General features: G+C 42.9%; 1 protein-coding gene across 1 annotated transcript in view; it reads right to left on the bottom strand.

Moving 5' to 3' along the window:
• Positions 1-21,709, bottom strand: part of Dnah14 (dynein axonemal heavy chain 14) — a 257,032-nt gene that overhangs the window by 163,071 nt on the left and 72,252 nt on the right. Inside the window, exons 23-27 of the mRNA XM_041635247.1 lie at positions 21,543-21,647; positions 21,340-21,458; positions 20,338-20,412; positions 17,216-17,303; positions 9,750-10,003 (exon numbers count right to left, since the gene is read on the bottom strand). Of these exons, the coding sequence (XP_041491181.1) occupies positions 9,750-10,003; positions 17,216-17,303; positions 20,338-20,412; positions 21,340-21,458; positions 21,543-21,647 (641 nt within the window). The remainder of the gene's footprint in view (positions 1-9,749; positions 10,004-17,215; positions 17,304-20,337; positions 20,413-21,339; positions 21,459-21,542; positions 21,648-21,709) is intronic.

Raw genomic sequence — 21,709 nt, 5'->3', positions numbered from 1 at the left:
AGAGAAACCAACAAGACAAAACAGAACAAAACAAAAGCAAACACGCAGAAAAAAAGGCAAAAACCACACAATCATCTTATTAGATGCAAAGATTCTTTGTCGGGATTCAACACTCCTTCATGATAAAAGTCCTAGAGAGACTAGGAATACAAAGAAAATACTTAAATATAAGAAGGCCAGTTTATATCAAGTCCACAGCCACTATCTTCCTAAAGGGAGAAAACTCAAAGGATTTCCACTAAAATCAGGAACAAGACAAGGTTGTCCACTCTCTCCATACATCTGAAGTCTTAGCTAGAGCAATAAGACAACTGAAGTAGATCAAAGGATACAAATGGGATAGAAAGAAGTAAAAAGAAAATTTCTTATTTGTAGATGATATGATTGTATACATAAAAGACCATAAAGACTCCACCAGGAAATATCTACAGCTGATAAATACTTTCAGCAAAGTAGCAGGATACAAACACACAAAACCCAGTAGTCTTCCTATATATAAATAGTCTGAGAAGGAAATCAGGGAAACAACACCTTTTACAATAGCCTCAAAAATATCTTGGGATAGCTCTAGCCAAGCGTGAAAGATTTGTATAAGAAAAACTTTAAGACATTGAAAAAAGAAAATGAAGAATATATCAGAAGTTGGAAAGATCTCCCATGATCATGGAACAGCAGGATTAATATTGTAAAAACCAAAAGCAAGTGTCCTTTGCTTTACAGAAGCTTCTCAGTTTTAGTAGGTCCCATTTATTCAATGTTGCCCTTAATGTCTGTGCTTCTGGGGTTATACATAGGAAGCGATCTCCTGTGCCCATCTGTTGTAGGGTATTTCCCACTTTCTCGTCTATCATTTTCAGTGTGTTCGGGCTGATATTGAGGTCTTTAATCCATTTGGACTTGAGTTTTGTGCACGGTGAGAGATATGGGTCTATTTTCATTCTTCTACAGGTTGACATCCAGTTGTGCCAGCACCATTTGTTGAAGATGCTTTCTTTCTTCCATTGTATACTTTTAGCTCCTTTATCAAAAATGAGGTGTTCATAGGTTTGTGGGTTAAAATCCAGGTCTTCTATACGATTCCATTGGTCGACTTCTCTGTTTTTATGCCAGTACCACACTGTTTTCATTACTGTAGCTCTGTAATAGAGTTTGAAGTCAGGGATGGTAATGCCTCCAGAAGATCCTTTATTGTATAGGATTGTTTTGGCTATCCTGGGTTTTTTGTTTTTCCATATAAAGTTGATTATTGTCCTCTCCATATCTGTGAAGAATTTTGATGGGATCTTGATGGGGATTGCATTGAATCTATAAATTGCCTTTGATAGAATTGCCATTTTTACTATGTTGATCCTCCCAATCCAAGAGCAAGGGAGGTCCATCCATTTTTTGGTATCCTCTTCGATTTCTTTCTTCAATGCCTTAAAGTTCTTGTCAAATAGATCTTTCACTTCCTTGGTTAGATTTACTCCAAGATATTTTATGCTGTTTGTGGCTATCGTGAATGGTGAAGCTTCTCTGATTTTCCTCTCTGCTTCCATATCCTTTGTGTATAAGAGGGCGACTGATTTTTTGGAGTTGATCTTGTATCCTGCCACATTACCAAGGCTGTTTATCAGCTGTAAAAGTTCTTTGGTGGAGTTTTGGGGGTCGCTGAAGTACACTATCATATCATCTGCGAATAATGAAAGTTTAACTTCTTCCTTTCCAATTCGAATCCCCTTGATCCCATTATGTTGTCTTATTGCTATTGCTAGAACTTCAAGCACTATATTGAAGAGGTATGGTGAGAGTGGACAGCCTTGTCGTGTTCCTGAGTTAAGCGGGATGGTTTTGAGTTTCTCTCCGTTTAATTTGATGTTAGCTGTCGGCTTGCTGTATATAGCTTTTATTATATTTAGGTATGACCCTTGTATCCCTAATCTCTCCAAGACTTTTAACATAAATGGATGTTGAATTTTGTCGAATGCTTTTTCAGCATCTAAATGGGACCTACTAAAACTGAGAAGCTTCTGTAAAGCAAAGGACACTGTCACTAAGACACAAAGGCAACCTACTGACTGGGAGAAGATCTTCACCAACCCCGCAACAGACAAAGGTCTGATCTCCAAAATATATAGAGAACTCAAGAAACTAGACTTTAAAATGCTAATTAACCCAATTAAAAAATGGGGCACTGAACTGAACAGAGAATTCTCAACAGAAGAAGTTCAAATGGCCAAAAGACACTTAAGGTCGTGCTCAACTTCCTTAGCAATCAGGGAAACGCAAATCAAAACAACTTTGAGATATCATCTTACACCTGTCAGAATGGCTAAAGTCAAAAACACCAAGGATAGCCTTTGCTGGAGAGGCTGTGGAGGAAGGGGTACATTCATCCATTGCTGGTGGGAATGCAATCTTGTGCAACCACTGTGGAAGTCAGTGTTTCGGTTTCTCAGGAAATTCGGGATCAATCTACCCCTGGACCCAGCAATACCACTCTTGGGAATATACCCAAGAGATGCCCTATCATATGACAAAAGCATTTGTTCAACTATGTTCATAGCAGTATTATTTGTAATAGCCAGAACCTGGAAACAACCTAGATGCCCTTCAATGGAAGAATGGATGAAGAAAGTATGGAATATATACACATTAGAGTACTACGCTGCGGTAAAAAACAATGACTTCTTGAATTTTGCATGCAAATGGATGGAAATAGAAAACACTATCCTGAGTGAGGTATCCCAGACCCAAAAAGATGAACATGGGATATACTCACTCATAATTGGTTTCTAGCCATAAATAAGGGTCACGGAGTCTACAATAGGTGAATCTAAAGAAGCTAAGTAAGAAGGTGAACCCAAGGAAAAACATATAGTTATCCTCTTGGCTAAGGGAAGTAGACAAAATTGCCGGGGGGAAAATTGGATCTTGGGGGTGGGGTGGGATGTGGGTAAGGGGAGATGGGGAGAGATGATCCTGCTTAATGTGCTGGCTTGGTGGGAGCCTAGCCAGTTTGGATGTTCACCTTCCTAGATATGGACGGAGGGGGGAGGACCTAGGACTTACCACAGGGCAGAAAACCCTGACTGCTCTTTGGACTGGAGAGGGAGGGGGAAAGGAGTGGAGGGAGGGGGAGAAGGGTGGGAGGAGGGGGAGGGAAATGGGAGGCTGGGAGGAGGTGGAAACTTGTTTTTTTTTCTCCTTTTCTCAATAAAAAAAAGATTATCAACCAGAAAACAAACAAACAAACAAACAAAAAAAACCAAAAGCAAGGAAGGAGGGGGGGGCTTGGGGAAACAGGAGGATTGAGATAAAGGAAGGTTGGACAGGGGAGCACGGAACCACAATTCTTAGTTAAGGGAGCCACTTTAGGGTTGGCAAGCGACCTGACCCTAGAGGGGCTCCCAGGTGCCCAAGCCGAGGTCCCCAGTTAGTTCCTGGGGCAGCTGAGGATAGGGAACCTGAAATGACCCTATCCTAGAGCAATAATGACGAATATCTTGCATATCATCATAGAACCTTCATCTGGTGATGGATGGAGATAGAGACAGAGACCCACACTGGAGCACTGGACTGAGCTCCCAAGGTCCCAATGAGGAGCAGAAGGAGGGAGAACATGAGCAAAGAAGTTGGGACCATGAGGGGTGCACCCACCCACTGAGACAGTGGAGCTGATCTATTGGGAGCTCACCAAGGCCAGCTTGACTGTGACTGAAAAAGCATGGGATAAAACTGGACTCTCTGAACATGGCGAACAATGAGAGCTGATGAGACGCAAAGGACAATGGCACGGGGTTTTGATCCTGCTTAATGTGCTGGCTTGGTGGGAGCCTAGCCAGTTTGGATGTTCACCTTCCTAGATATGGACGGAGGGGGGAGGACCTAGGACTTACCACAGGGCAGAAAATCCTGACTGCTCTTTGGACTGGAGAGGGAGGGGGAAAGGAGTGGGGGGAGGGGGAGAAGGGTGGGAGGAGGGGGAGGGAAATGGGAGGCTGGGAGGAGGTGGAAACTTGTGTTTTTTTCTCCTTTTCTCAATAAAAAAAAGATTATCAACCAGAAAACAAACAAACAAACAAAAAAAAAACCAAAAGCAATTCTCAAATACTCCTCAAATTATTCTTCAAAACAGAAACAGAAGAACTATTTCCAAATGCTTTTTTTTGAAGCTACTATTACCCTGATTCTGTGTGTTCATGTCACATCCTGCTACTTTGCTAGAAGTGTTTGATCAGCTGTAGAGGTTCCCTGGTGGCATCTTTAATTTAGGGTCTTTTATGCATAAAATCATAAAAGAAATATATTCACTGCAATCATTATAAAAATTCCAACATAATCCTTCACAGAAATAGAAAACAAATGAACAAACAAACAACAAAACAAACTTCAATTTCATCTGGAATTTCAAAATCCCAGGACAGCTAAAGCAATCCTGCCCACTGAAAGAACTTTTATTATCTTCTGTGATTTCAAGTAATATTTTAGAGCTACAGTAATAAAAACAGGGTGACATTGGCATCAAAACAGACACACTGACCAATGGGATAGAATCGAAGACACAGAGTGAGTCTAAACACCTACACACATTTGATTTTTGACCAAGAAGCCAACATTACACACTAGAGAAAAGATAGCATTTTCAACAAATGGTGCTGGTCAAACTGAATGGCTACATGTAGAAGTAAAATAGATTCATACCTGTTACTCTGCACACAACTCAATTCCAAATGGATCAAGGCCATTACCCTCAGCCTGAAGAGTCAACAAGAAGGCATTCCCTTGAGCTCATAGGCATAGGAAGGGACTTTCTCAACAGGACACTGAAAGCCCAGGCACCAAAGCCAACAGTTGCTAAATAAGGCCTCACGAAGCTAAAAGGCTTCTGTATAGTGAAGGACACCAGTATTTGAGTGGCGCCCAACGTGGGGCAACTGAATCCACTGAAAGCCTGAGAAAGCTTGGGAAAGAGAAGAACATGTTTTCTTGGTAGCTGCAATTTAATAGAGGCTTCCTGACTCAGCTTTAGCTGCAAAACCCTGCAGCTCATTAAGAGGTCCTGCCACAAAACACTTAAATGGTGTTGACGAAAAGCTGAACGCGTGCTTTTCGGTTTTCAGCCGTAGCAGGAAAAAAGCTGCACTGTTTAAAAATGCCGGCTTTCTGGACTGTCCTGCCAGGGCAAACTCTGACTCTTTTATACAGGCGGTTCGTGCAGTTTGCAAGCACAGGCTGCTAAAGCTCGCTTGCTGGCAGGGACCTTAAAACGCCATAGAGTTGTGGCTATAAACATGACTGCAGCCTGTATATCCGCCATGAGGCTGAAAAGCTAAGGAATGGACTGGATCTAGCTGGCAAAGCGACGGCTTTAGTCCTACTGAGATTGCTTGGTAAATTAAAGGCTCTTGTGGTCAAAAAAAGAGAGATATACAGTAAAAAGAGATTCAAAGACAAAAAAAAAATTCTAAATGGTTTACTGTGTGTTAAAAATATATGCAAGCTAAAAGTTAAAGTTCTTAAAGTAAAAAAAAAAGGAAGAGAATTGTTGTGTGTGGTAGTACACACCTTTAATCCCAACACTTGAAAGGCAGAGGGAGATTGACCTCTGTGACTTCAAGGTGTGGTGGCACACGCCTTTAATCCCAGTGCCTAGAAGGCAGAACTAACAGATCTCTGTGAGTTCAAGGTGTAGTAGTGTACACCTTTAATCCTGAATGCCTGGGAGGCAGAGACAGGCGGATCTCTGAGAGTTCAAAGACAGCCTGGTCTACAGAGTTACTTTAGGTCAAAGATACAGAGAACCTGTCTCAAAAAGCAAAGAGTTAAAAGTAAAAATAAACAAAATAGAGGTCAAAACAAAGCTGCACAAAGATGGAAAATAAACAGAGAATTTTGATACTGTATGCTATTATGCTCTCTTTGAATTGTTTGAATGCTGAGGAAGGAGCAACAGCTGCTAAAAGATATTTATTTATAAATGCTGCTGAACTAATCCAACATAGATATTTTGATGCCTTGACTTTGAAATTTGGATCTAAGGACATGATGCTTTGGAAAGGAGTTTCTTCTTTTGTTTTCACAGAGGATCAGACCTTGTGGATTGCATTTATCCCGATATGGTATGATGGACCACACCCTCCTGAAGGGTTGTTGTGAACATCTTCAGAAAATTGCTTCGCTCAACTGCCAACTGAGATGAAACTAGCACACAGGTTATACCGTGAAAGACCTAATTAACGACGCCCCCATTCAGCAGGAAGCAGTTTGGAGAGAAATAACTGCGCCCATATTCCCAAAAAATGTTTATAAACATCCTTTTTACATTTAAAGGGGGATATGATATAGGTATGAATAATTTGCATTAGTATAGATTTTGCTTTATTGATAGAGATTTATGGTCAATTTTGTTATATGTATATGTGTTTCTGATCTTGATTAAGGAACTGTGATTGTGTAGTTCATTTAAAAATGTAATATATAATTAGAAATATAGATTGTTAATAGATAATCATAATAGTCAAGTTTGTAGTCATGTTAGTTAAGATTTTCTAGATGTACATAGATAGATTTTAGATAGGCATTCTTCATATCTTTCAAAGACTATAGAATATGGCATTTTAAATGTTTTAATAACTTAGGACTTTTCATGACAATGAGACACTCTGCTCCTGGCAGCACCAATCTACTTCAAGAGGAAGATGGGCATCGAAGAGGCTCGTTATGGAGTTTGATAGCCATTTGGGCAAGAAACTGCTCTTGCCTGGACTATTGCATAAACTGGACACAGAGAACCCGCAGAGAGAGGACTACTGAAGTTGCCTAAGGTGAGATGATCTTTCGGGGTTCCTGATTCATGAAAAGTCTGTGAGACATTCTGCAGGACACAACAGATAGTGACTAAACTGACTTTGAATTTTCTTGCTTTATGGAAATGTCTCTGGATACCATGGGCCTGAAGGCTGAAGATGGATGCCCCAACGGTACAGAGGAACTTTGGGTGACTGTCCAGGCAGCGAGATGTCTCTGTCATTTCTAGAGTTTTAAAAGTTGCTTTTTTCTTGTTTGCTTAGGTAGTATTGTATCTTTCTGGAGTCTTTGATGGAGTTAAGAATAGTTAGTTATAGTTATAGTTTTCCTTAGTTATGATAAAGATTATTATAACTTTTACTTGATAACTGTTTTGTTATATGTAATTTTGCTATGTTAAAGTTAAAGCCTTTTTTTTTTTTTGTTTAAACCGAAAAAGGGGAAATGATGGAGGAAGGTCATTGGCTAATAAAGGAACTGCCTTGGCCCATTTTATTGGTTAGAAGATAGGTGGGAGGAGTAAACAGAATAGAACGCTGGGAGGAAGAGGAAGTGAGCTCAGACTCCACAGCTCTTCTCTCGGGAGCAGATGCCTCAGAGAGACGCCATACCCCACTCCTGGGCAGACACACGCCATGAAGCTCCGACCCAGGATGGACTAGGCTAGAATCTTCCCGGTAAGACCGGTTCTCATAGATTATTAGAGATGGGTTGATCGGGATGTGAGAATTAGCCTGTAAGTGCTAGAGCTAAAGGGCCAAGCAGTGTGTAAAAGAATACAGTGTCTGTGTAATTATTTTGGGGCATAAGCTAGCCGAGCAGGCAGCCGGGGTGCTGGGGACGCAGCCCCGCCGCTCCCTATTACTACATTTGAGCAAAGTGGCAGCTTACAGAATGGGGAAAATTCTTTATCAATTATACATCTGACAGAGAGTTAATATCTAGAATAGGCAAAGAACTAAAACAAGACTGAATGTGAAAAAAATTAAAAAAATGGGATATAGAACTAAACAGCAAGTTCTCAAATGTTCAAAATCAGATTAATAAAGCAAATGACAGCATATGCTGGGGAGGCCGCGGGGAATGGGAAAACTTATTTACTGCTGGTGGGAGTGCAAACTGGTTTGGCCAAAATAGAAGTCAGCGTGGATTTTCCTCAAAAAGCTGAAAATTCATTTACTACAAGATCTAGCTGAACAACACTTGGCATTTCCCCAAAGGACTCAACATCTTACTACGGAGATATTTGCTCATCCATGTCTTCCTGATCAGAGAAGCTTTCTTTTCTTTTCTTTTCTTTTCTTTTCTTTTCTTTTCTTTTCTTTTCTTTTGAGACAGGGTTTCTCTGTAGCTTTGGAGCCTGTCCTGGAACTAGCTCTTGCAGAACAGGTTGTCTACAAGAACTCACAGAGATCCGCCTGCCTCTGAATCCCGAGGTTAAAGGCATGCGCCACCATCTCCCGGCAGAAAAGTTTCTTATTTGGGTAGATGGTGATTAACACAGAGACTCACAACTGCACAACGTATATAGAGAGTAAGTGACTCTGGAGACTCTGCCCTACAGTCAATGTCTTTCTCAAACCTCTCACTTCAATTCTTGGAAAGTAGGTAGAAGAGGTGGACAGATTGCAGGAACCAGCGGTGGTGGGTGACTCCCAGGAAACTGCCTTCCAGAAACAACATGGTTCATGCTCATATGAACACAGAGACTGAGACAGCATGCACAGACACAAAGTTCCACCCCTAAGCAAGAACCTTTTTGTGATTGGCACCTCTAAGAAAGGGAAAATCAGTTTTCTCCAGTGGAATGATACTGGGTAGGTACATCAGCCACATTCCAGGGCACGGGAATTATTGGCTAACACAAAACAAAAACCATAATTTTGTGAGTTTTTTGTTTTGTTAATTTTTTGTATTATTGTTTTTTGTTTGGTTCTCTGTTTTTATTTTTGCTCTTTTGAGACAGAGAGAGAGAGAGAGAGAGAGAGAGAGAGAGAGAGAGAACATAAGTTAGGTGGGTGGGGACATGGGGAAGATCTGGGGGAAGGCAAATAATATGATGAAAATATATTGTATAAAAATATTAAGCAAGCAAACAAATCAAAGTATTAAAATAAGTGGAAAAATAAAATTTACTCATGACTGTATTAGATTTTAGAAACCATGAGGTACAAATTTATAATATAGTAATCTTTACACATCTTTAATAGTTTAGAGCTATTTCGCTTTGAACACAAGCGGGACCTGATGAAACCCAGAATCCTTCAGCCCCCTCCGAGGGCCCTTCTCCTATTACACGTTATCCTATGACGCAGCTGTTGTGTATCATCATTCACCTCTAAATTCCTTCTGGAACAGCAGAGCAGATTGTGAAGAAATTAACCAAGTCAATTTTCAAAATAAAATTTAAGATAAAAGCCATTTAAAACTAGTTGTATGCTAACACCTTGTAAATTCTTAGATGAGAGAGCACATAACTGTAAGTAAAACCAGAAGACTTTCTCACTCAATGTAGGAGACCTATGCTTAGCCTCACCTCAGCAGAAGTAGCAGCTCTCTGTCTATGCCTTCACTAACTGATTCCAAGCAGCAGGAAAAGTGGCTCATGGCAAGCTGTCTAGAAACGGCCTTCTGTTTCTTTTACCTCGTTTGCCCCACACTGGTAGCACAGGAGGAAAAGAGGGACCAGGGACACCTCTCATCACTACTGTTGAAACCTGTCCCTAGGCTTAGTGATAACAGACAAAACACCCATACCATACCGAAGAACGACATCAGCTTGGGAAGATGAGGCAGAGTGAGGGGAGGAGAGAGGACCAAGGAAGCTGGGGGAGGACCACAATGCTTAGGGAGCGATTCATCCTTCAAGTGCAAACTGAGACAGAGATGTGTGAAGCAGAGAACCTAATGGTCTTTATGGGAGAAGTTGTAGTAGGTGGTTACAGTTTTTAGCTTCTTACCTCGTCCAGTCAAAGTCCTCTGCGCTAGAGATGTTCTTATCTAGCAGGTCCCTCACGATGTCTCGGCAGTACACAGATATGGTCAGCATTGCTGCTAGCATGACTTTTGCGCGAAAGTTGCTAGTATTCAGGGTGACCAGGGCGGTCAAGTCTTCCATTTGACTCAGCACATGGGCATGGGCTGCTTCTAGCTTTTCTCTTGGATTAGAACTCATAAAACCTTTCAGACAATAACTATTAAACATGATCTGGCTCTGAAAAATAAAGGGAGGGAAACACATGTTAATAGAAGCACCCAATCTTGTTTTTAATTAAAAGGTTTTCATGAGTTGAATGTTACAGATCTATAGAGGTGATTTGTTCCAAAGGAAGGCATGCATAGGTTTGAAGGCTGAATTTTGATTGATGCTTATGATTTATTTATATTTTCTAAATCTTATGCTTTTAAAATTTGTTGTATTTTTGATGATTTCATATATGTACGTAGTCAATTATATACACTCCACCTCCCAGTGGCCTCTCTCTAGTCCGTTCCAGTTGAAGCCCCTCCTTCTTCCTCTGAAGCCCCATCCTCCTTTCACGATGGCATGCCTGTAAATCCTGCTGGATTTAATTAGGGCTGCTTGCATGGAGAAAGGGTGGAGGGTTCAGGCCTAAGCGGGTCATCTACTTTACCCCCTCCACGGCTCAGGCACATCAAGGAAGGAGGTGTGCAGACAATGCAAGAGCCACAGGCTGGGGAGGTGTGTGCTCATGACTCACTGTGTCACTGCATGGAACCCCCATGACACTGGGCTCATAAACATTGTGGAAGGGGGAAGGGCTCACATGGCCCCATCCCTCCCCGAGGGACTCCTGACAGCCAACGGGGACTGCAAGGAAGGGCGTCACTTTCTTTAGCAGTATTTGTAATTTGTTGTCCATGTTCCAGGAAATAAATCTTACATTAACACATGATCATTAGATAATAATCTCAGCATCATTAACAATGATGGAAAATCCCAAGATTAAATTAGTGCTGTCTTCTCCACTAAACTCTAAAGTTATGCTCCTAGTACAGAGTGTGGATATTTGTAGTTTTAAAAAATTCTGTAACTTCTAATATCTGACTCAACTGTCACATATGTTCTCCCCAGACATAGAAGAGCCGTGAAGAGGTGGGGTTAAGAGCAGGCAGCCTGTGGAGAGTAGCACCAACACTAAAAACCCAGAGACAGAAGATCAGAAAAGCAGAGCAGCCAGTCACTGGCTCTTCTTTCCCTCAGGCCAAAAGTGGGACATCCTGCCGCCACAAATCCTCAGATTAAGACTGAACCTGAGACCTGTCTCCTCTCGTTTTATATTCCTCTCTAGTGGTGAGATTAAAGGCATACATTACCACCACCCGGTCTCTATGGCTAACTAGTGTGGCTACTGAGATTAAAGGAATGTGCCACCACTGCCTGGCCTGTATGGATGACTAGTGTGGCTGCTTTGCACTGATCGTCAGGCAAGCTTTATTTACTAAAACACAGATAATCTACACTATAGTGGAGGTTAAAGAAAGACAAGCCATCAGCAAAGTTCCTGAATGTGGAAAATCAGGTCTATTGTGACTTCAGCCTCTCGTCTAGACAGTGTCTTTGGAAGAGGCCGTGTTTGGATTAGGGGCATCATGAACTCACTTGAGTTATGCTAAATTTAAACTGCTTAATAACACAGAAATGGAGCTATACAGATATATGAAATGGGAAGAATTAGCATAGAGGAAATATATATTGTGGTGATATTTTTCCAGAGAAAGATTAAGAGGGTAGATGATAGACACCTATTGTATTAATTGGCATTTCTCTTTTTTTGTTTTTTAATTGATTTTATTGAATTATACATTTTTCTCTGCTCCTCTCCTTTCCTCTTCCCTACCCTTCTACCCTCTGCCCTGGTCCTCATACTCCCAATTTACTCAGGAGATCTTGTCTTTTTCTACTTCCCATGTAGATTAGAACCATGTGTGTCTCTCTTAGGGTCCTCATTGTTGTCTAGGTTCTCTGGTATTGTCATTTGTAGGCTGGTTTTCTTTGCTTTATGTCTAAAAACCACTTACGAGAGTGACTACATATGATAATTGTCTTTCTGGGTTCTGGGTTACCTCACTCAATATGATGTTTTCTAGCTCCACCCATTTGCCCACAAATTTCAAGATGTCATTATTTTTTTCTGCTGTGTAGTACTCCATTGTGTAAATATGTCACATTTTCCTTATCCATTCTTCGGTCAAGGGGCATTTAGGTTGTTTCCAGGTTCTGGCTATGACAAACAATGCTGCTATGAACAGAGTTGAACACATGTCTGTTGGGGGCTGTTGACCCCCAGACCCTGAATTTCTTGTAAACAACTTGTTATGCTTGCAGCTGATTGGAGCAAAACAACTTGTTTTCCTGTGTTTGCGGCTGCTCTGAGCATGGGACCCTCAGAAGTTCCTGATGGCAGGGGAATGGTTTCTGGTGGTTTTGGCTGGGGCATGGCAATCAGTTAAGGATCCCTATATAAGCTGCCTCTGAACACAATAAAAGGGTCATTCTTGTTTCAAGAATGATCCGTGTCCCCATGTCTCTGTGTGTATGTGTTTAAATCTCCAGCCCCTTTACTGGCTCGCATATGCTAGACATGTCCTTGTCATATGATTGAGCATCCTTAGGGTATATACCCAAAAGTGGTATTGCTGGGTCTGGAGGAAGGTTGTTTCCTAATTTTCTGAGAAATCACCATACTGAAATCCAAAGCGACTGTACCAGCTTGCATTCCCACCAGCAATGCAGAAGTGTTCCCTTTACCCCAAAACCTCTCCAGCATAAGTTGTCATCAGTGTTTTTGATCTTGGCCTTTCAGCCATTTTAGATTCTTCTGTTGAGAGTTCTCTATTTAGGTCTGTACTCCATTCTTTTTTTTATTGGATTAGTTGTTCTTTTGATGACCAATTTCTTGAGTTCTTTGTATATTTTGGAGATCATTCCTGTGTCTGATGTGGGGTTGGTGAAGATCTTTTTTCCCATTCTGTAGGCTGTTGTTTTGTCTTGTTGACCATGTCCTTTGCTTTACAGAAGCTTCTCAGTTTCAGGAGGTCCCATTTATTAATTGTTTCTCTTACTGTCTGTGCTACTGGGGTTATATTTAGGAAGTGGTCTCCTATGCCAATGCATTCAACTGTACTTCCCACTTTCTCTTCTATGAGGTTCAGTGTGGCTGGCTTTATGTTGAGGTCTTTGATCCATTTGGACTTGAGTTTTGTGCCTGGTGATAGATATGTATCTATTTTCATTCTTCTACATGTTGAAATCCAGTTATGCCAGCACCATTTGGTAAATATGTCTCCTTTTTTCCATTTTATATTTTTTGTTTCTTTGTCAAAGCCAGATGTGTGGATTGATATCTAGGTCTTCGATTCTGTTCCATTAGTCCTCTTGTCTGTTTTTATGGCTCGGGGTTTATGCCCCGATGGGCAGAGGTCCCTGGCCCCAACCACTCCCTGGGAGGTCCCAGAGTGTCTGAACCCACAGAGGTCTCTGGTTCCTGCCCACTCCCTTGGTGGTCCTAGACTCACGCCCCACCCACAGAGGTCTCTAGTTTTGGCCTACTCCCTCAGTGGCTGCTCCCTTGTTTCTCCTCCTGTGGAGCTCGCTGTCTCAGGCCTGCTCCTGCCTAGGTGCGCCTGGACCAGCAGAGGTCCTGGCTCAGGCCTAGCATTTCAGAGGCCCCAAACTCACGACCTGCAGAGGCCCTGGTCTAGGCCCTCTCTCTCAGGGCCTCCCTCACCTGCTCCTGTGGAGCCTACTGCCCCAGTCCTGCTCTGGTCCAGGTCACAGGTCCAAAACTGCCCCCACAAGTGCCCCCAGTCTGGGTCCACTGCCACGGAGGTCTCTGGCTTAGGCCCACTCACTCGGAGGTCCCAGACCCACTCCCAGCATTCCTTTTTTGCATGCAACAGAAACTATTAAAAAATAGGGTACACAGGGGGAACTGAGGCTGGCATGTAAAATAAATAAAAAATTTAAAATAACAAATGATTTCTTTAAATTTGTGAGTTTATGATATAATTGCATCATTTCCCTCCAAATTCCCCTTATGCCCTTGCTAGCGCTATTTCAAAGTCATGGCCTCTTTTTTTTATTAGTCATTGTTATATACATATACATTCCTAAACACACAAATAAAATCTGCTCAATTTGCATACTATTGCTTGCATGTTTTCAGGGCTGACCATTTGACACTGGTTCCCTGGGGAGATGATCTAGAAACTAACTCCATCACTAGCTCACTGAGTGGCTGGAGTCCGAGGCTTGGGAAGCAGGCAGGACAAATAACTACAGTCAACATTTCCACTGTGCACATCTTGAGGTGATTCATGAATTACAGCCTCCAGTGAGAGCATCCATTGTGAGGGAATACTGTGGATCGCATTTAAAAACATTTTCCACTTAAATGTGTATGTTGGAGCATGATCCAGAAGCAGAGTTGTGCGAGGAGGATTCTGAGTGTGAGAGAATACGCAAGAAAATAAGGCAAGAGTCTTGTGACTCAGTTTCTTCAAAACGCAGAATTGTTCTTGGAATGTTTCTTCGTGCTCCTCCCAGGTGTAGTGGACAGGAGGGAATTTACCTCACATCACTTGTTATCGCTTGATGCTGATACTCAATTAAACGTGTCCCCCCCCCATGCATGACGTGCCCGTGTGGTTGTAGCCAGCTTGAACACCTGAGAACTTTACTGCTGTGACCTTTCCTAACCCTCGGAGTATAGACTGTCTGGGGCTTCTAAACAAAGTTGGTTATTGCATGAGACTTTAGTCTGCTTCATTTATCTGCTTCATTCTCCAAGGTCCACCACCTGTAACAGGTGACACACTTATTTGCAGAGAAATTACTAATTGCTATATTATGGACAAATCTATATAGAAAATCTCTTCATGGCCAATATATAGCGCTATCTCATCCATTCTCTCAAAAATATCTTTTTATGTTTATTTAGAGACAACTCTGTGGAGAGTTCAACAGTGTAAATTCAAGAGAGCTGTAAATTATGCCCCAGGGTGGTAAATGAGCAAGAGGTGAGGAGATGGAGGTGGGGGAACATGTGCGCTGCTGTCGTGAAGCACGTGCCTCCAGGAACCCGGGAGGAGCTTCTCTTAAGGCAAACTGGAGAATCTAAATTTGCCAAACTACAGAAAAGTATAGAATCACCTGTAACTTTGTCACTTTCATAGAAACAGCTGATAGCCATTCAGCCTAAGACCTGGCATTCACTTAGTCAACTGGAGAGCAAAATGTCTGTTTACAGCCCCAGGTGACCTTAGTGAAAACTTGAAAATTGTGGCAGGTCAGGCAAAGTGAAAAAATGGGGACTTTTTAAAAATAAGAGCTTTCTGTGATCCTTAGCGGTTGCTATGGCAAAGGTTTTCTACCTTCCTCTTTCCAGATAAACCAGTCTCCAAAGTTCACATTGATCCTGCTGACTGACAAGTGATTGTCAGTTTCAGATTGTATTAGTGGCATTTTCGTTGTTGTTACAAGATATTTGATTATTAATAAGAAAAAAGCATAGCGAGTAAGAGGAGTGGGGAGAATGGAGAGAGATACACACAGGAAGTGGAGGGTAGGGGCATGGAGTGAGAGAGGACTTGATTGAGAAGGTAGGAGAGAGGAGGCTTTGGGGATGGTGGAGGACAAAGGTCAACTGGGTGCTTCTTTTGCCTCTCTGAGATAGCAGGTTTTCACCCCAGCATCTGGGTCTCAAGTCTCTATTAGTAAAATTGAACGACTGAGCTTTTGTTAAAAATAACACATTGTCATGACAAAGTCCCTGACAAGCAGCAACCTACTGAGAAAGGGCTTATGCTGGCTCGGGGTTTGCGGGTGCAGCCTGCCATGTCAGGAAAAGGCATGGTGTGGGAGGGGGAAGAGTTCTCAGCTGGTGCTGTCAGGAACAGGAGGCTGCTCTGCTCTCAGACAGACAAAGAACATGGCACCCACCGAGACTATAAAACTTCAAGGTCTGCCTTACACTCCAGTCCCTAGTGACCGGCTTCCTCTAGGCAGGCACCTAGCACCTCTAGGTAGGTCAAGTGGTGTGGGGGCACATTTCACCTGCAAACCATGACCCAGATCTCCAAAGGCCTCACAAATGAGGAGTACCCTCTTTCTTATGACCATTCGATTTTTCTAGTGTAAGAACAAAGAAACAAACTAAAAGTCATTTCTTAACTTCACGGCTACTCTCTTACCTCCTGCTCTGCCCCACCCCACTCTGGTCCAGTACTTGCCACGGGATTGTCTTTCTTTGATTCCTTAAATGTTATTCCCCCTGGGGCTCCTCTATCTTCTCTTATTTCATACAGTTTGCTGAGGGAGGCTTCAAACATATATTAGGACAACTGAAAATTTTGGTTTTCTTAGTATCACATTTCTCTGATTTTCTTTTAAAAAATTTGTTTATATGTATATGTATGTGCCTGCTTATACATATGTGTGCCACATGTATGCAGGGGTCACGGGGGTCATAAGAAGTGTCTGATCCCCTGGAACTGCAGTTACAGAAGGTTGTGAGCTACAACTTGGGTGCTGGGAGCTGTACCTGGGTCCTCTGCAAGGAAATCATTGTCTTAACTGCTGAGCAATCCCTGCAGCCTTTTTCTCTTTTAACCCCAAGAAAATGCTAGCAACACTAACAAATATGCAGAGTAATGGCTACACGGTTGTTCATGTCCTAACCCCCAGAACCTGTGGAGACGGATGTGACTAAGAACCTTGAGATGGAGCGCTCCCTCTGGATGTCACATGCATCCTTACAACTAGAGATTTCTTCCTGTCTCTGCACAGGAGACAGGACTGTAGAAGGATGTCTGGAGAAGAGCAGAGATGCAACACGACCAGCTCTGAAGATGCAGAAAGAGGCATCAACTGAGGTGTGCTGGTGACCTTCTCTCTAGGACACCCCCCAATCTAAGAGCCTCCACACACCTGCCTACAGCTTGCCCTCAGCAGGGAGACCTGCACTGTTCTTCTAACCCGTAAGTCTTTTAACTAACAAATTTGGTAGTTTTAAGCCACTAAGTTTGGAGTAACTTTTAATGGTAACAATAGGCGTGTATATAGTACAATATAAATATACACTTTTAGGAAAATAATTTATGGGTTATTTTTATTTTATATTATAAACTGAAGATTTTTAAACTCTAAGAAAGTGAAGGAATTATAGAATGAATACCTGTTCATTCATTATAGGAAGAATTTATCAACCACCAATAATTCTACTGTGTTTATGATATTATTTATGTATCTATAAATACACTTATCTTATTTTTAAAATACATTTCAAAATAACCAGGATGTATTACTACCCTTAAAATAACTCAGTTTTCATATTTTTACTTTCTTAGCACTGCAACCATAGGCTAACTCCTGTCTTCATGGTCCAAAGCGGCATTGACTCACCACAGTGATGACCACTTGTCCTGGATGTGACAGTACCCACTCAGGAAAAGTCTTGTCATTCTGGTCTTCAATGCCTTGAATTAAAAATCTATAAGCCAAAAAAAAATACATTTATATTATCCATCCATGCTTGATGGCGATGCCGCCTAATGAAGAAGCAGCAACACTGCTACTGCTAACATGTTCACAAGTAATGTACAGTATTTCCGCTTCCCTTTCCCTGGCAGGGTCTGGGCGGGTAGAAACATATAGTGACTTAAGAAAGACATATATTAGCTTTGAATTACAATGTTATAAAGGGTACAAAGCTAAAAAGGGCTATGTTCAAAAACAATTTTTACGGGGGCAGTATATCTTTCTGTTTACCCCACGTCTCCTATCACCCAGGACAGAAACAGAGAGAGGCAAGGGGAAGACAACACATTCCCAGTGACTTCAGCAGATGCCACTGATCAGTTGTGTTCTAGAAACCATGTACTGCTTCTCCAAATGTTAGTAAATATGAATAAAGTAGCTCTTCCATAAAAAGAGAAGAACATGCCGTTGGGTGGGATGGCGGTGCGGGGGAAGAGCTGGGAAAGAATATGATTAAAATATGTTAGGTGAAAAAGGTTTTTAATAAATCAAAAATGTAACACAACTGTTCCAGTCAGATTAGTTTAGAAGTTCATCCTCTGGGATTCTTTCTCCCCTACAAGGAGACGGCAACAACAGAATAAAATACAGAGAGGAGAACACTGCAGATACTAAGCAAAGGCTGTCACTAGGCAGTGCTACCCTCGTGTGCACAGGCCCCTTCTGTCTCCAGCCCTGCTCTCTCCTCCTGGTCTAAACTGACTCAACAATGTGAGGGAGTAAAAGTGCAACGGAAGCACACACTAGTGAGCCCGATGGTTTTTGAAAGCAGGCTGGAGATGACTTCCCTGGCTGATGGATGCCCTGGAACATGCGCATGCACCGCCCCCCCCCCCCCACCTGAACAGAGCAGTCTTCATGTTGTCTATGAGTGTGCATTCAGATTACTATCTGCACTTCAAAAACACTTGAGTTTTTCATCACTCATACACCATGCTCTATTAAAATTCACTTCATGTGTTTCTCTGAATATTTCAGTTATATTGGTAGCTGGCCAAGTTTTATACACACACTCCAGCACATATATATACCACATCAACACACTGAACACACACACAACATCCATACCACACACCCATACACACACACACACACAGAACACACCCACACAACACATACATTGTCAGAGACCAGCCTCTACAAAAATACCTCTTGACAGCATAGGGGTGTTAGGATTTAGAAATATAGTAAAGAATACAAAGACACATTTAAAAATAATAAAATAGAAACATATAGGATAGTGCCGGGAAAGAGTTCCAGTGAATACTAAAAATTTCTCGTGTTTAATTTCCAACTGCTTAAAATACCCCTGGCCCCAAAAGGTAGCAGTAAGACAAAGAACTGCATTAACATGATACAAGGAAATGAACAGACCAATTAAAGGTTGCGGCTACATCCATAGTTAAAAATTCTGTTGCTAGAACAAAACAAGTCACACTCTCACGCTAGACCAAAACATTCTGTGGGCAAACCACTCCCTGGGTAAAATCCAATTTATCTCCTTAAGGGAACTGGAACTTAGACTTTTGTTTGCGGTAGAACTATATCTACTTCTCTATTCCTGAAATAGCTACACCTGTTGATAATAACCTTGAGAGAGCAGAACTCTCTGATCTAAATTTAGGTGGGACCTTTGTTTGAGGTAGAAGCACAATAACCTGGAAGGACTAGAGGTAAGTTCCAACTCTCTGACCTTTGGTCAATATGAAAATAGTGTCACATTTTTGGGCCTCCACAACACAACACTCAAAACAGCACATGCAATATACATACAGCACATACACACGCAGCACACACACACAGGCATACCCACAGCACATGCAGCACACACACACACACACACAGGCATACCCACAGCACACGCACACACGCACACACACACGCATACCCACAGCACACACAGCACACGCAGCACACACACACGCACACGCACGCACACGCAGCACACACAGGCACACACACACACACGCACACACACGCACAGGCATACCCACAGCACACACACACATGCACACACACGCACACACACACACGCACACACAGGCACACACACACACGCACAGACACGCAAGGCATACCCACAGCACACGCAGCACACACACGCACACACACACACACGCACACACACACATGCACACACACACAGGCACACACACACAGGCATACCCACAGCACACACACACAGGCACACACACGCACACACACACACGCACACACACACAGGCATACCCACAGCACACACACACAGGCACACACACGCACACTCTCACGCACACCCACAGCACACGCAGCACACACACACACACGCACACACACACACGCACACACACACAGGCATACCCACAGCACACACACACAGGCACACACACGCACACTCTCACGCACACCCACAGCACACGCAGCACACACACACACGCACACACACACAGGCATACCCACAGCACACGCAGCACACCCACAGGACACGCAGCACACACAGGCACACACACGCACACACACACGCACACGCACACCCACAGCACACACACACATGCACACACACACGCAGCACACACACACACGCACACACACACGCACACACACGCACACGCACACACACGCACACACACAGGCACACACACGCACACACACGCAGGCACACACACACACGCAGGCACACACACGCACACACACACACGCACACACACACAGGCATACCCACAGCACACGCAGCACACATACACATGCAGCACACACACACACACACGCACACCCACAGCACACGCAGCACACACAGGCACACACAGGCACACACACACACACGCACACACACACGTGTGCACACACACACACGCACACACACACGCAGGCACACACACGTACACGCACACACACACGCAGGCACACACACACACACGCACACACACACGCAGGCACACACACGCACACACACACGCACACCCACAGCACACGCACTGCGGAGCATCGGGACTGAGCGCTGTACTCACTTTTTCAGCACGTCATACATGCTCTTCTCAACATTCACCATCCACTGCTCTACAGCGGCTCTCACACGAATTTTCCTAAAAGTTTTTAAAAATATTACAAAAGTTACCATATATTATGGATATCAACATTCATTTCTTTGAGAAAATTGTAAATAAGTTTTGACACACATATTACTTTTGGGACCAAGAACTGTAACACTGTATCTTCTGGTTTTTATTGATTTTTACTTGGAAAATCATTCAGTAAAATATATTTCTTTAGGGAATTCTGATATCAAAAGCAAGACTATAATTAGATTTCACATAGCATAGGATGTATGAGAGGTATATTGTATTTTAAGATACTTTTGGGAGGCTGGAGAGATGGCTCAGCAGTTAAGACCACTGGCTGCTCTTCTAGAGAACCTGGGTTCAAATTCTGGCACCCACATGGCAGCTCACAAGTGTCTGTAACTCCAGCTCCAGGGTACCCGACACCATCACACAGATATACATGCAAGCAAAATACCAATGCATGTAAATTTAAAAAAGATAGTTTTGGTGATTTCAAATACTTAAATTGGACTGGGGGCTTTGTTTGGTAGGAAAGCTTGGGCAGGGTGCTGTTTTCCCCCAGTAAAGCTTGTCTCAGGAGCCAGATGCCGGAGGTAAAAGGACTCTCTGAGGCTGGTAAATTGGATCAGTGAGAGAGAAGGCCTTGGCTTGCTACACTTGCCTGGGAACCCACCACAGTGAAGCCTTAGGTCAGAACAACACCAACCAACCCCAGATACCAAATTTCTGTCCTAGCTGAAAAGTCAGACTCGTGTGGAACAAAAGCTAGTGCGAATTAGTGCCCAGGGCCGCACACTTCCTTTGTTCCGTCCGACTTTATGTTAGAGCCAAAGTGAGCAGAGAGCCCACTGTGGTGAGGTGGGGGAGAGCGCATGTTCACACACGGACATTATCTTTGAAGACACTGGCTCTACAGTTTACGGGTTGGTTGCAGCGCGTTCCTCGTACTTGGGTAGCACAAGGCCTTCTCCTTCAGCAGAGATGAGCATCTTCACGGCCGGAGGGCCAACTTCTTGTTTCCATAGTAGCATGTGTTTTATGTTTTCAAAACATTTCACGAGATGAGGCTGCAAACCAGAACACACTTGTCAGTTACACGGCAAACCCTGACGGAGTGAGGAAACAATTCTGGGTGAGGGCAAGGCCGTTACCTGCACGGACTGGGGATTCCTGCTGTCAGCTAGAATGTCAAGAAGCTCAGCATTGCTGAGAAAGTAAAATCTTGGGAAAATCATTCTTTTAATTTCAAGGTAATCCTGTTGAAAGCCAAAAGAAATGCCGCTGAGAACATGTTTCCAGCCATCTGGGATCACACCTG

The sequence above is a fragment of the Microtus oregoni genome, unplaced genomic scaffold, assembly GCF_018167655.1.
Source record: "Microtus oregoni isolate MIOR12 unplaced genomic scaffold, Mior012 000047F_ref0000412, whole genome shotgun sequence".
Taxonomy (NCBI): Eukaryota; Metazoa; Chordata; class Mammalia; order Rodentia; family Cricetidae; genus Microtus; species Microtus oregoni.
The sequence above is the reverse complement of the archived record's forward strand: the minus strand, read 5'-3'. Positions and strand labels throughout refer to the sequence as shown.